Source organism: Dermochelys coriacea, chromosome 1, assembly GCF_009764565.3.
Source record: "Dermochelys coriacea isolate rDerCor1 chromosome 1, rDerCor1.pri.v4, whole genome shotgun sequence".
NCBI lineage: Eukaryota > Metazoa > Chordata > Testudines > Dermochelyidae > Dermochelys > Dermochelys coriacea.
This window is the reverse complement of record NC_050068.2, coordinates 61,517,670-61,530,779: the sequence shown is the minus strand read 5'-3', so window position 1 is coordinate 61,530,779 and position 13,110 is coordinate 61,517,670. Positions and strand designations below refer to the sequence as shown.

Genomic DNA, 13,110 nt, shown 5'->3' with positions numbered 1-13,110 from the left:
TTGGCACACTTGAGCAGTACTTAATGGTTTCTGTGCAGTGCTGGATTCTCAGAGCACCTATTGACTTCACTGCAGAATCAGACTATAATGAGCAAGGTTCAAAGAACATTAAAAAAAGGAAGAAAAACACTTCTTCATTTAAATGTTATTTACTAAATTTAGGGTCTGGGTCAGGTTTAGTATAATTTTTAAAAACAAAATAGGTTTTCTACCTGTGCTATTGATACCACTCTAGATTATTAACACAAAAATTATTCAAAAAGATAAATTACTTTTCAGTATTTATCCTGTGAGCATTTTGCTCAGCTAGGACAAAGATATTCAGTTTCACCTGTTTCAAGTCTATTAATTTCATTTTCAGATTTTTACACAAAAGCAAATGGTGCAAAGTTTGGATTACAGGCAAGAGATTGGATCCTTCTTTAACCCACCCTACCCCTTGCCCTTTTTCTAAGGACCTTTTTCCACTGGAATAATAAAGAGATAATGAGTACTTGTGGCACCTTAGAGACTAACAAATGTATTTGAGCATAAGCTTTTGTGAGCTACAGCCAATGCATCCGATGAAGTGAGCTGTAGCTCATGAAAGCTTATGCTCAAATAAATTTGTTAGTCTCTAAGGTGCCACAAGTACTCCTCTTCTTTTTGCGAATACAGACTAACACGGCTGCTACTCTGAAAAGAGATAATGGAAGCTTTTCTATTGGTCTTGGATTTTATAAAATATGACCTGACAGAATGGCAGGGAGCAAAAGTCTGGTGGGATTGGGGGAAAGGATTGGATTGGGGGCAAGGAACCTGGTGATACTGGGACTGGAGGGGGGCATGGGAAGAGAAAAATTGTGATTGGCTGGAAAAAGGGATTGGGACTGGTAGCTGGGGTTAGGCGGCTGGGACTGGTTCAGGAAGAATTCTGGGATTGGATGCCTGTGGGAGACTAGGGCTGGGAGCTGGTGAGAAAAATGGGGCAGGGGAAGGGGAGAGAAGGGAAGAGCACTGGGCACCAGGACACTAAGGCAAAATATTATTCTTACAAAAATTGCCATGGTACCATTAACATCCATAGAGAGCAGGCAGAACCTTAGCTGTTAACATTTCATCCAAATAACCCCACAACGTAAATTTTACGGAACTCAGTTTAACTACCTTGAAATGAAACTTGCCGGGATTTGAACTTGTAGCTGCAGGAAAAGTAGGCATTTTAAACCTGAGCCCTTAAACCAGTAAGCCATTCCATAACCTTTAATAATAGAATGCAAATAGAGCTGTACCTACATTTGCCTGAGATTCGTCATGGCCGTTGATCTCTGCTAACTCCTTGGCACTTTTTAACTGCAAAGTTTAAACAAAGAAACAAAACAAAATTAAAAAACCCAAAGCACATTACTTGAGTATTTCACACAGTTATCTTTGATTTATTTGAAGTAGCATTTTATAAAGCTTCCAATGAGAAAAACAGATGGAGCATATAATTCTAATGAGTTTTTGCTCAAGCCATTTTAAAACCAACATATTTAAGGCTTGATAAGTTTAGGCAGGGGGGAGTAAGGAAAATAATAAGACTGGATCATTATTTTTTAAATAATAAGATTAGAAAACAGTTTCAAGGCATAAAAAGTGTACAAAATTGGCTCTCAGGAAGAATAAATGATTTCATTTCCCATTCTTGTTGCTATTAATTTAAGCTTTGCAATGTTTGCAAGTTGCCACTAGCTAAATAGTGTTGGCTTATGATTACTTTTGAATGATATATTCTGAGCTGTTTAAAATGTCAGAGTGCTCCTGTATATTGCCTTCTTGAGGAAGTATACAGATAACTGACATGGCTCCTGAGTATGATGGAGGAGGAAGAGCTATGGAACTCATTTATTTAGCTATTGAGAGGAAGAACTGGGAAGACACTGCCAATTTCACTATAGGTGATCTGAAGCAAAACTTTTTTTTCTTAAAGTAAATGAGATTTTTAATGGAAATTCAGGATTACTTCATGGGAGATTATAAAATAATCACTATCAGAAGATTTAAGAAATTACCTAATGACATTTTGGGCCAAATTTTCAAAGATTTCTGCACATCCAATCTACAGATGAACCCACACAGACTGGTATGTGCCACTGCAACCTTCACATGCTTACATGAACTGGGGATTTAAGATGAGCATGCAGAACAAAGCGCATTTGCACTTAGGTGTGTAAATCTTTAATAAAATGTATGCCTTTATTCTAACCTATTCAAAATGAGAGTGGGGGAGTAAACAGCTCTTTCTGCTGTATACCTTTGTTTCAACCTGTTTTTACTATGGAAGTAGCAGTTGTTATAAGAGTTATCTTTTCTGCCTAACACAAATGGTTTATTGTGTGAGAACAACCCTAAAATTCTGGTAAAAATGGACACCAATATTATGCTGGATTCAGAACAGCTGCTATTTATAATTAGAGCAGTCCAATGCATTCCATATGAATGTGCCACCACTTCCATGAAATGACAAGCAACCAGGGCCAGTCTTAGGGAAAATGGCACCCTGGGTGAACTTGTATTTTGGAACCCCCTTGCCCCTGCTGCCTCCCCATCCATCCTCCACATCGCCCCGGCCCCCCACTAGTTCCCTGGCCTCCCCACCCACCCTGGCCTCTGATGCCTCCGTGGATTCCCCAGCCATCCGCCCCATCACTCCTGGCCCCTGCTGCCTACCCCAGAGCCCCCTCATTTCCCCCCATCGTGCTTGGCCCCCTCTGCCTCCCCATCCCTCACACGAGTAAGAGGTCAGAAGAGCAGGCTCTTGTCTGAAAGGGAACTCAGCATGTTGTTTAAGATAACCTGCTTATTGCTCAAAATAAAAATGGCAAGGGAGGTTAGCTAATTTCATATGTTTATTTACCTTTACCCCCTCCTTCTTCAGGTTCACCAAGTGCAGCCACCCTACAATCACTGGCTATTACCTGTGTGATGCGCAGCATGTATTCTACTGATGACTTCAGATTCACCACTGAACCACACTCTCACTCTGCTAGAGATTGGAATCTGTCTCTAGGTAAACATGTATACTAGACTTTTCCCCCAAAAAACTTTCCACCCCATGACCACCACTGGTAAGTTTCATAGATGGTAACTCTAGTGTAGCCACAGCATTGGCAGTTGTGGCCATTTTCACCTCTGTGCCATCTGTTCTGAGCAAGGTTAGACAGCACAGAGGATAAAATGCTGATGCCTTGTCTACACTAGAACTCCCACCATTGCACTGAGGGTAGCGATAATAGAAAATGTTAAGGAAAAAACACCTAGGTGCAGACACACCAAGGGTAATATCCCTTTTTTCCAATATTGTTTTTTTGTTCAAGTTTAAATTATATTCTTATCTTATACCCTAAATGGTATAAAATAGTAACAGAAACCCTGGAAAAACATACAATATTGGAAAAAAAAACAGGAGCTGCCCTACCCCAAAGGCAGGCTCTATTGCTGTTCAATGGCAAATGTGGTTACCAGCAAAGAGCATGCTGATGCATTGCACTGAACTAGAGCCAGCAATTGCCAAGGGGCTACCCTTCATGAATCTGAAAGGAAAGCAAAAGGGTTATAACATTAGCAGTGTACTGAAATGTCCATGGGTTTTTTTGGGAGGGGGGCATTTGTTCTACAGGATTATTCACATTGTACAGGTAATCCATGTGTAAAAATATACAGAGTACAATCAAAGCCCAACTGGATCAAAATTTTGCACTAAGAACCTTGGTTTCTGTGGCACTTCAGCGCAACAGGCTGGAAATTCTGCCTCAGCTCTAAATTAACTTTTAAAAATAGCGGGTTTTGCTGAATGTAATACAAAAATTTATAATACAATACAAGCGCACAGTCAACCTATGGAACTCCTTGCCTGAGGAGGTTGTGAAGGCTAGGACTATAACAGGGTTTAAAAGAGAACTGGATAAATTCATGGAGGTTAAGTCCATTAATGGCTATTAGCCAGGATGGGTAAGGAATGGTGTCCCTAGCCTCTGTTTGTCAGAGGGTGGAGATGGATGGCAGGAGAGAGATCACTTGATCATTACCTGTTAGATTCACTCCCTCTGGGGCACCTGGCATTGGCCACTGTTGGTAGACAGGCTACTGGGCTGGATGGACCTTTGGTCTGACCCAGTATGGCCATTCTTATGTTCTTGATCAATCCAGTAGCCCCTGTGCTTTTATTTTGATGTTAAATGTTCACATTTATTTGACTCTGCCCCTGATTTTCAATATTCAGCATGTCACAGGTATTTGCAATGAAAACATGTAGTTGCACTATGGTGGTTGTCAGATTGTAAGATCTTCCTGTATGTTTTATAACATTTTGAGTGCTATAATAAAATATTTTTAGAGTATTTTATAATGCTGTTGTTTGAATGCTATTAACATATGTTAAAATTGTAGACCTAAAATACCCTATGTTTATGTTTTGTATATACTATATAGATCCTGCATGTCCCTTAGTCTATTTCTCATCTGAAGTTTTAGGTGCCAAAAATGTTGTAATCAAATCCATTCTTCCTTATACCCTTTTGTCTAAGATGGCGTTACATCAGCTTACATTTAGAAAGTTATCTTTGCAACCGTAAGTGCTAGAAATATTTTTTTAAGAGAAAACTTTATTTTGCAGAATCTGGATTGTCAGATTGTAAAGTATATTTGTGCCAAATGCATCTGACGACACACGTCCGATGTGCATAACTATAAAAATATATAAACATTCAAAAATTCAGAAGGATATTTTAAAATTGTGAAAACCATAGACTTTTTGAATCCTTGCCATCTAAACAATTTACATTCTACACTTCTGATTTTTTTTACTAGATTAATCAATCAAAAAAGCAGTCCACTGCCTACTTCAGCTAAGAACTATGGAGTTGTGACTACTGTCTCCACAATCAAGTTGCTGACACACAACATTTATTTGTATACTCTGTGTGTGTGGACAACACAGTATTTCATCTCCAGTACTACAAATATGGGCACAGATCTTCCTTTGCTGTGAAACGATCCATCTTACCCTGTGTATTAGACAATATTTTCAAATACACTTATCAATGTCATACAGCACTTCAGTATCAGTGAAAGCAAAAAATGAAACTATCAGATTTGCAGAGTATATAAAAGGTTTGCTTCTCACCACAGTTAGATAAGTGCACTGATGCACTGGGGATTTTTTTTTATGTCATCATAATTCAGTCCTTTGTATACATGTGTCTGCATGAATAATACAGGAGATGCTAAACTAATTCCCCCCCCCCCCACTATTCTTAAAAGAAATGGCTGGCTTTTTTTGAAATATGTTTGCTTTGCTGGTATATTGAACTCTCCAAAAATTCATTTGTCTTCAGATAGAAAACATTCACATATCACTGGTATCTGTGTGGAGGAACATAACAGAAAATGTTATACAAAATGTGAGATTAAATATCTGACATTGCAAAACTGACAGAGTTCAATTTCACTTTCAATTTCAGTTTCCACAAACTATACTATCAATTAATTTCAACTAACCTTTGTAAATGCTCATTGGATCACACAAAGGTCATATATTAATCACATTGAAGTCAATGGCCAAACTTTCACTGATTTCAAAGGTGTAGGACCAGGCCCCCTGGTGTAGTCCTAAATAAGGATTATGCTCAATGAAAGCACTCACCTGCTCCTGAAGAACTTTAAGCCTGGCTTGTGTATGTGTTTGTTCTTCTTTTGCTTGCTCCAGTTCTGATTTTTTGTTATTTAATTCTTCCTGTATACTCAGCAATTGCTGGGTAGGTGAAAAGAGTGTGATTAGCACCATCAGAATCTGAGCAATCTTAAATATTGTAAATTCTCACTGCAAGCAACATTTTTCAAGTTATTTCTATATTTGTTATTGTTACTAAGTCTGTTGTGTCTAAGTTGAACAAGATGTAAATTACTTCCATCTGCATTTCCTTCCACAGCAGTACTACACAAGGAATGCATTTGTAAATGTGCGGTTAAACTATTTGTTACACTAAAGCACAAACACATGGTAGAGTATATCATCCACAGAAGGACTGTCACATCCATCTGAACAACAACCTTATCTGTAGAAGTATATGCTGTGGTTTTAACAATACTAGGGTAAACACTACAGTACATACATAATTCACAAGCACAGCCCTTTACTCTAATTAGTCATTGGCCCAAAGCCATTTCATTCAACACAAAGCAATATTCTGGAAAGCATTTGCACTTAGTTGCCAAGAAGACTAAACATTCTTTTTCTTCTCATGCTATGATGATGATGTGTTATTAGATCAGCAAGACGGATGCCCTACAATCAATGTATCAGCCAAGAAAACTGCTGATGTGATCTGTTAAAACACAAAACGATGACCAAAAGATTATTTTTATGCAGAGAATTTCTGAAATGTAGAGACTTTTTTAAGGGCTTGGCTCCCCTCATCCTATCCAGTTGTAAGTCATGAACAGCCATTGGGACTTGCCAGGAACTGGTCACTAGATTCAATTAATTCTGAAACTGGTTATGTATTTCTGAAAAGAGAGGACAAGTACTAGACCCTGCTGAAGAGCAAGAAAATACAATCAAGAGATTACAAACTGGGACTGGATGAGTCATTACACAAAGTAAAACTATTTCCCCATGGTATTTCTCCCTCCCACCCCACCCCCACTGTTCCTCTGATATTCTTGTTAACTGCTGGAATTAGCCTACCTGCTTGTCACCATGAAAGGTTTTCCTCCTTCCCCCCCCCTGCTGTTGGTGATGGCTGATCTTAAGTGATCACTCTCCTTACAGTGTGTATGATAAACCCATTGTTTCATGTTCTCTGTGTGTGTGTGTATATAAATCTCTCCTCTGTTTTTTCCACCAAATGCATCCGATGAAGTGAGCTGTAGCTCACGAAAGCTTATGCTCTAATAAATTTGCTAGTCTCTAAGGTGCCACAAGTACTCCTTTTCTTTTTGCGAATACAGACTAACACGGCTGCTACTCTGAAAACTGGTTTAGTATCTCTCCCTTTAGTAATAAAGCAAGGAAAATTTATTTGCTGTGCAAACATGGTACTTTGATTACTATTTTTAAAAAGGTGTGTCAGTGAACAATTGCATTAATAGCAAGAAACTTCAGTTACTTGTGTTATACACAGTAAACATTTAAGGCTTAATTTACCCGGGTGCTTACCCATAACTCTCTGACTTCAGCTGATGCTGTGGCTGTTTAGCAGGCCCTTTTAGTGCATAAATTTTATATCATGTAGTTAGCAGTATTAAGCATCAAAGTTTTTTCTTCAATGCTGTGTAAAGCCTGCTTTTAGAGCTGTGTGGAAATGTCTGAAGCATCAAGGCTTGAGTAGCGATTGATACTGAATTTCTGATGTGGATGACTACGAGCTGGATGGATTAATTCAACGTTTTAAAGGTCTCTAACACTGCCATTACACCCACCCACCCACACACACCCCCCATTTTCCAATTAATTGTGCTCATTTTCCAGGGCGATTCAGAAAATCCAGAGCACCGCATTCCATCAGACAATGTATAGCCACATGAAGCCAAACAAATAATAATCATTTATGAACCAGAATGTCCCGTTTAGTAACATGCTAAATAGCTTACCCATTTATACAAATTGGGCCATGACACATATCTAAACTGATTGACAAAGTTTGCATATCAAGTGGAAGCAAATATCAAAAATGGTTTCAGTCCCACTTGGTCCTGGGCTAGACAGTTTACATAAACTTCTTCCTATGAACACTGCCAGACTTTTCAACCTCCAGTGGCAATGCTGGGTCACCACAGCTAGATGGAAGTAAATTTTAATAAATCACCTTTTTATATTTGTGACTTCAATCCAAAGTATAGCTAGGTTGCTTTAGTGTGGTCCCCAAACTGTGGGCCATGTCCCCCAGTGGGGCATGGAGGAAGGTCCAAGGGGACACGGTGGGGCTCAGACCAGCCCCCATGAGTGGGGGGGTGGGGAGGGAGTGCCACCCAGCCCCGCTCTGCCCTCAGCTCTGCTCTGGCTCCATCCCCCAGCCGCAGCTGCTGCCTGGCTCCAGCTGTGACTTGACCGCCAGCTCCCAGCCCCCACTCTCACCCCTCAGCCCCCGTTTCTGGCTCCTGGCCCAGCCACGACTTCACTCCCGGCCAGGGTGGGATATGGACACATTCCATTACTGGTAAGCAGGGGGCCCAAGAGGAAAAGTTTGGGCATCACTGATTTAGTGGCTTCTCACTCCTAGGTTCTTTTGAAGCCTTGAAGCTATATATGTTTTAAGAATTTAAAGAATTTAAGAATTACCAGAAGAAAATGCAGCTGGGTCTGCAGTGTGGTATGAGGCAGCTAAAAAAGATACCGTAAACTTGATGCGGTGAGAACATGGAAAATGTGAGCACTTAGTCAATCTGTACATCACTGTTATTAAATATACACATTCATTACAGCTACTTGGGAATTTTTTGTTGGAACATTTTTCTATCAGAAAACGCCGATTCATTACAATTGACATGTTCTGCAGGGGCATGTCAAAATTCCAATGAAAATCTGACAGAGCCCTTCCTGCCAGCCTACCCACCCCTCTATCTCCATCCTGCGGGGGGGTGGAGAAGCAGGGCGGGGCGGCGCGTTCAGGGGAGGAGGCAGAGGTGGAGCGGAGGTGAGCTGGGTCCGGGCAGGGAGCTGCTGGTGGGTGCTCTGCACCCATCAAATTTTCCCAATGGGTGCTCCAGCCCTGGAGCACCGACGGAGTCGGTGCCTAGGCGCCACTTTTGGCTGGCTGTTAAAGGGCTTCTAAATTTAACAACCAGTTCCAGCGAACCGGTGCGAACCGGCTCCAGCTCACAAGTGGGCACCGGGGTCCAGGAGGGACTCGGGGCCCAGCGGCAAGCGGGACACCGGCCTGCAGAAGATGCTCCAGAGGCTGGAAATGCTAATTCCCTGGATGACCAGCAGGAGGTGCCACAGGGTTGAGTCCCGCCCCGCTACAGAGCCCTTTACTAAATATTTGTTCCCCATGTAGCTGCTCACAGACTATAATCAAGTGCTTTTAGCACAGCCACCAAAGTGCTCACTCATTTGTTCAACTATCAACTCCCTCCGACCACTTTATTCCCAGTGTGAACATTTACTGAAGAGGCCCCAGTTTTCCATAACTTTAATACAGCTCCTGCATTCTCTTCAATCAGCAATTCTACAGTTTTCTCAGTGAAAGTTGTCAGCCTTTTATGGACAAGATCTATTCGTTCCAAATCCATGACATGTATTGCTCATGGCTCTGTTATATCTTAGATGTTTGCAGAGGTTTATTCTCTACCAGTCACTGGTTTGAAAGCTGCACAGGTCTACACTGAACAAAAATAATCATCTACAGATGGAGGGGCTGGGATAGCTCAGTGGTTTGAGCATTGGCCTGCTAAACAGAGGGTTGTGAGCTCAGTCCTTGAGGGGATCATTTAGGGATCTGGGGCAAAAATAAGGGACAGTATTTAGTCTGGTCCTGCTTTGAGCAGGGGGTTGGACTAGATGACCTCCTGAGGTCCCTTCCAACCCTGATATTCTATGATTTGGTAATCTATGAAAGATGAACTTCTGGAATAGGTCCAGGTCATCTGAGGAGCTCTTGCTTCCAGCCAGTCTGCTCTCCAGGAGCCAAAGACTAGAGGTCCGGTCTGACACTAACTGTGTTGTGTTTTCCTTTTTAAGCTCCTCCCTCCAAGTCTGACCTCTCTCACAGCTGGGGTTGGACGTGGCCAACTGAGCCCACATAAACTCATTAATCCTGTGTGTCCCAATGTGAGATCTGTATACCACCATCACAAGGAGTTTGCTTACATTACCACTGACTCTCCTGTATCTGCTTTATACATAATTAGAAAATTTCAATCTCCAGGGCTATTAATCTGGAATCATTCATGAGGACTAAAATAGCTGTTATCAAAGCAAACATGCATATTGTAAAAGGTAGCTTTTTTTTTTTAAACACAATCCCTATCTCCAGTGCAGGCCTACCTCTTGGTGCATATTACTATACTATATGCTGTCCTGCTGCCACCAGTAAAGTTCAGTATCACCCAGACTGCACAGATCTCAAAAGTGGAGACAGAAAATTACCATCTTAAACAAATCTTCTCTTTTCCTGAAACATTAAATTCTAGAAGGCATTCTAGAAGCCAGCTGAATTACTCAGGCTGTGTGCAATGTGGTGCCAGCATGGCTGGGAATGCTAACATCCATACAAAATAGAATACCCCCCAAACATATAAAAATCCCCAAAGGGAAAGCAATAGCTTTCTGTTTATGATCATCACATAGCCACTGAATACTTCCCCCAAGCCCTGCATTTACCAAAAGAAATGATGTTTGTATAAATTTAATATATATTATATACATGCATATACACATATGTGCATAAGTAGACACTCCACCCCCCAAGAACAACGGACAAACCTTCCCTAGTGAACAGCTCCACCATGAAAACATTGTTTATAACCAGCTATCTAAATAGCCCAACAAGCACATTCAAGAAATAGACCATAAGACCGTAGGTCATATTTAAGACTGCAAGGTTCTTAGGATATTAAAAAAGAACCCCAGCAATTCCAATATATTTAGCTGTTATACCATGCTTCTACTACTGTTGCTCTTTTGGTCACAATTTTGTTTAGTGCTGCTGGAAATGAAACACAAAATGATCATAATAATTTAACTTTACTAAAAAGTAAAGTACATTACACTTGCTGTAATGAACATCTCTGAGGAAGTAGCCAAGTTTGTTATAACAAGTATTCATTATAGCATACCTTGTCCACTCAGTTACCTGGAAGGAAATATGAGCTCTCCTCCCAGCCTCTGGAATGCCTGTGGCATACTCACTGAAGAGGATTTGTAGCACACCAGTTAAATTAGACTACCAGACATCAGAGGGTGACAGTTTTCAGTCACTAACAACATAGGACCTTATCTAGCAACCTTTGCTCATGTGAATTGTTCTTCATGCATGAATGGAACTATTTCCCCTGGGGCAGACTTGAATCGGAGATCTAGTGGTGGAAGTCTCCCTATCTCATTATGAATTCCATTAGCCATCCAGGCTAGCAATTCCCTTTTTTAAAAGCAAAACCCAGTCAAGTCAATCAAAACTTTATTCTACACAAATAAAGAGAATTTAGAATCTTCAAAATGGAAAAGGACAAAAATCAGCAAGGGTAAACGTGTTTCAAGCTCCTTAGAGGCTATTTACAAACAATGGAAGAAAAGAAGAATGTATTTCTTGGCAGAATTCTCCTTAGGTTAAAGAAAAAAATGAAGCAAAATGAAGGAATACACACACACACACACACACACACACACACACTTTGCAGCCATCAAACACATTAGCTCTATGGATTAGTTACAGTATTAAGTTTGTACACTACTAAAACAGGATTTCATATAATAAATGGCCAGTGCATGGCAGCCTTGAATAATGGGAGTGCAACTTCCCAGCTGAGCAAATATGCATTAGTAACAAGACACTGATGAGACCAGACAAATCACCAAGGAAACAAGAAAATGTGAAAGACAAGTCAAAGGAGCTGGCAGCACGTGCTTTAGAAATGAGTTATAAATGAAGCTAGCCACACTGCAGCATTTATATTAACATATAACCAGGCCTAATATGAGACTGGGCAAATTAAAAAGGCAATTAATGAATTTTTAAAAATTACAATGAAGGGAAATGCAGCATATCAGTTAGGTGAAGGGTATGGCACTTACCCTCTTGTTCCCCAGCCCTGTCCACTTTACATTAGGATTAATCTTATTAATTAATTAATACATTAGGATTTCCCTATCTGGGAGGCTGATGGGATTTGTAATGGAAGAAGGATCTAAATCCTGACCTGGCGGACGGGCACTGTGCTGATTAAGAGCCCTGTGCATTCTCTGCTACTGGCTTCAGCTGGCCAGGGTTCCACCCTGAGCAGTGAACCTGGCTGGTCTTCTAACCAGGAACAAAGTGCACACTCACCTGGTACAGCATGAATGTTAATCAGTTGTTTTTTATTTGGGGTGGGACAAGCATGCCCCCATAGGTAAAGGCATTAGGCAGGCCTACCTCTTGGTGCATATTACTGTACTATATGCTGTCCTGCTGCCACCTTGAGCGTGAAGGTCTCAATGCTGCACAGCAGAGGGCAGTGCTGAGCCCAAGACAGGCACACACACACAGAATGAGTCATTAATCAGGCTTCAATTTCATACATTTGTTTTGTACTTAGAAGGGATGAGAATTTCATTCTACAAAAGTAGAGCACTGAATGGTATAAGTATGTCTATTTCTCCATGTGACCACAAATTGCATAAAACCACTTCTTCATAGCCATAGCACCCTTATATTTAACAAACCCACTTAGATTTTAGATTTTCTTTTTCAAAGAGAAATATTTGATTGATCTTTAAAGCAAAGTTAAAAAAAAATCTTACACATTGAGGCTAGAGGAACTACAGAGATTAACAGAAAGCCTTGAAGTTGGTCTAGATAAAAATTACTGGTCTACTGTAAAAAGAAAAGGAGTACTCGTGGTACCTTAGAGACTAACAAATTTATTTGAGCATAAGCTTTCGTGAGCTACAGCTCTCTAAGGTGTCACAAGTACTCCTTTTCTTATTGCGGATACAGACTAACACGGCTGCTACTCTGAAAACTGGTCTACTGTACTTTGCAAAGGTTCATGTTTTGAGCTGACTCAAATTTGCCATGAATTTTAATTTTACCATTCATCTTTAAAGAAAAAAGTATTCACCACTAAGGCTGGGATTTTCAAAAGTGCTCAGCAGTAGCCTAACTTTGCTTCCATTGACTTTATGGGAGCAGAATTAGGCCAACATCAAATGCTTTTGAAAATTCCATGCTAAAGCTAAAAATAATATAACTGGTGGAAGAGGTCTAGTGTTTAAGGATTTCCTGCAAGAGGGCTAGACTATAATCTTCATTTAAACATACAGCATGTTAAGTAAATATTTTCCTAAAATTTCCTACTGCTGCTGCCACCACTTCAGCTCCATCACTGGTGGTAGCTGTCGGGGTACAAAGGCAGTTCAACCATGTGTAATCTCAGAACAGATCTAGA

General features: G+C 40.5%; 1 protein-coding gene across 3 annotated transcripts in view; it reads right to left on the bottom strand.

The window, feature by feature from the left end:
* Positions 1 to 13,110, bottom strand: part of ENOX1 (ecto-NOX disulfide-thiol exchanger 1) — a 504,797-nt gene that overhangs the window by 30,767 nt on the left and 460,920 nt on the right. For all 3 annotated transcript variants that reach the window (XM_038386734.2, XM_038386735.2, XM_043504538.1), the window contains 2 exons: positions 5,666 to 5,773; positions 1,276 to 1,332 (listed from right to left, as the gene is read on the bottom strand). In XM_038386734.2, the coding sequence (XP_038242662.1) occupies positions 1,276 to 1,332; positions 5,666 to 5,773 (165 nt within the window). The remainder of the gene's footprint in view (positions 1 to 1,275; positions 1,333 to 5,665; positions 5,774 to 13,110) is intronic.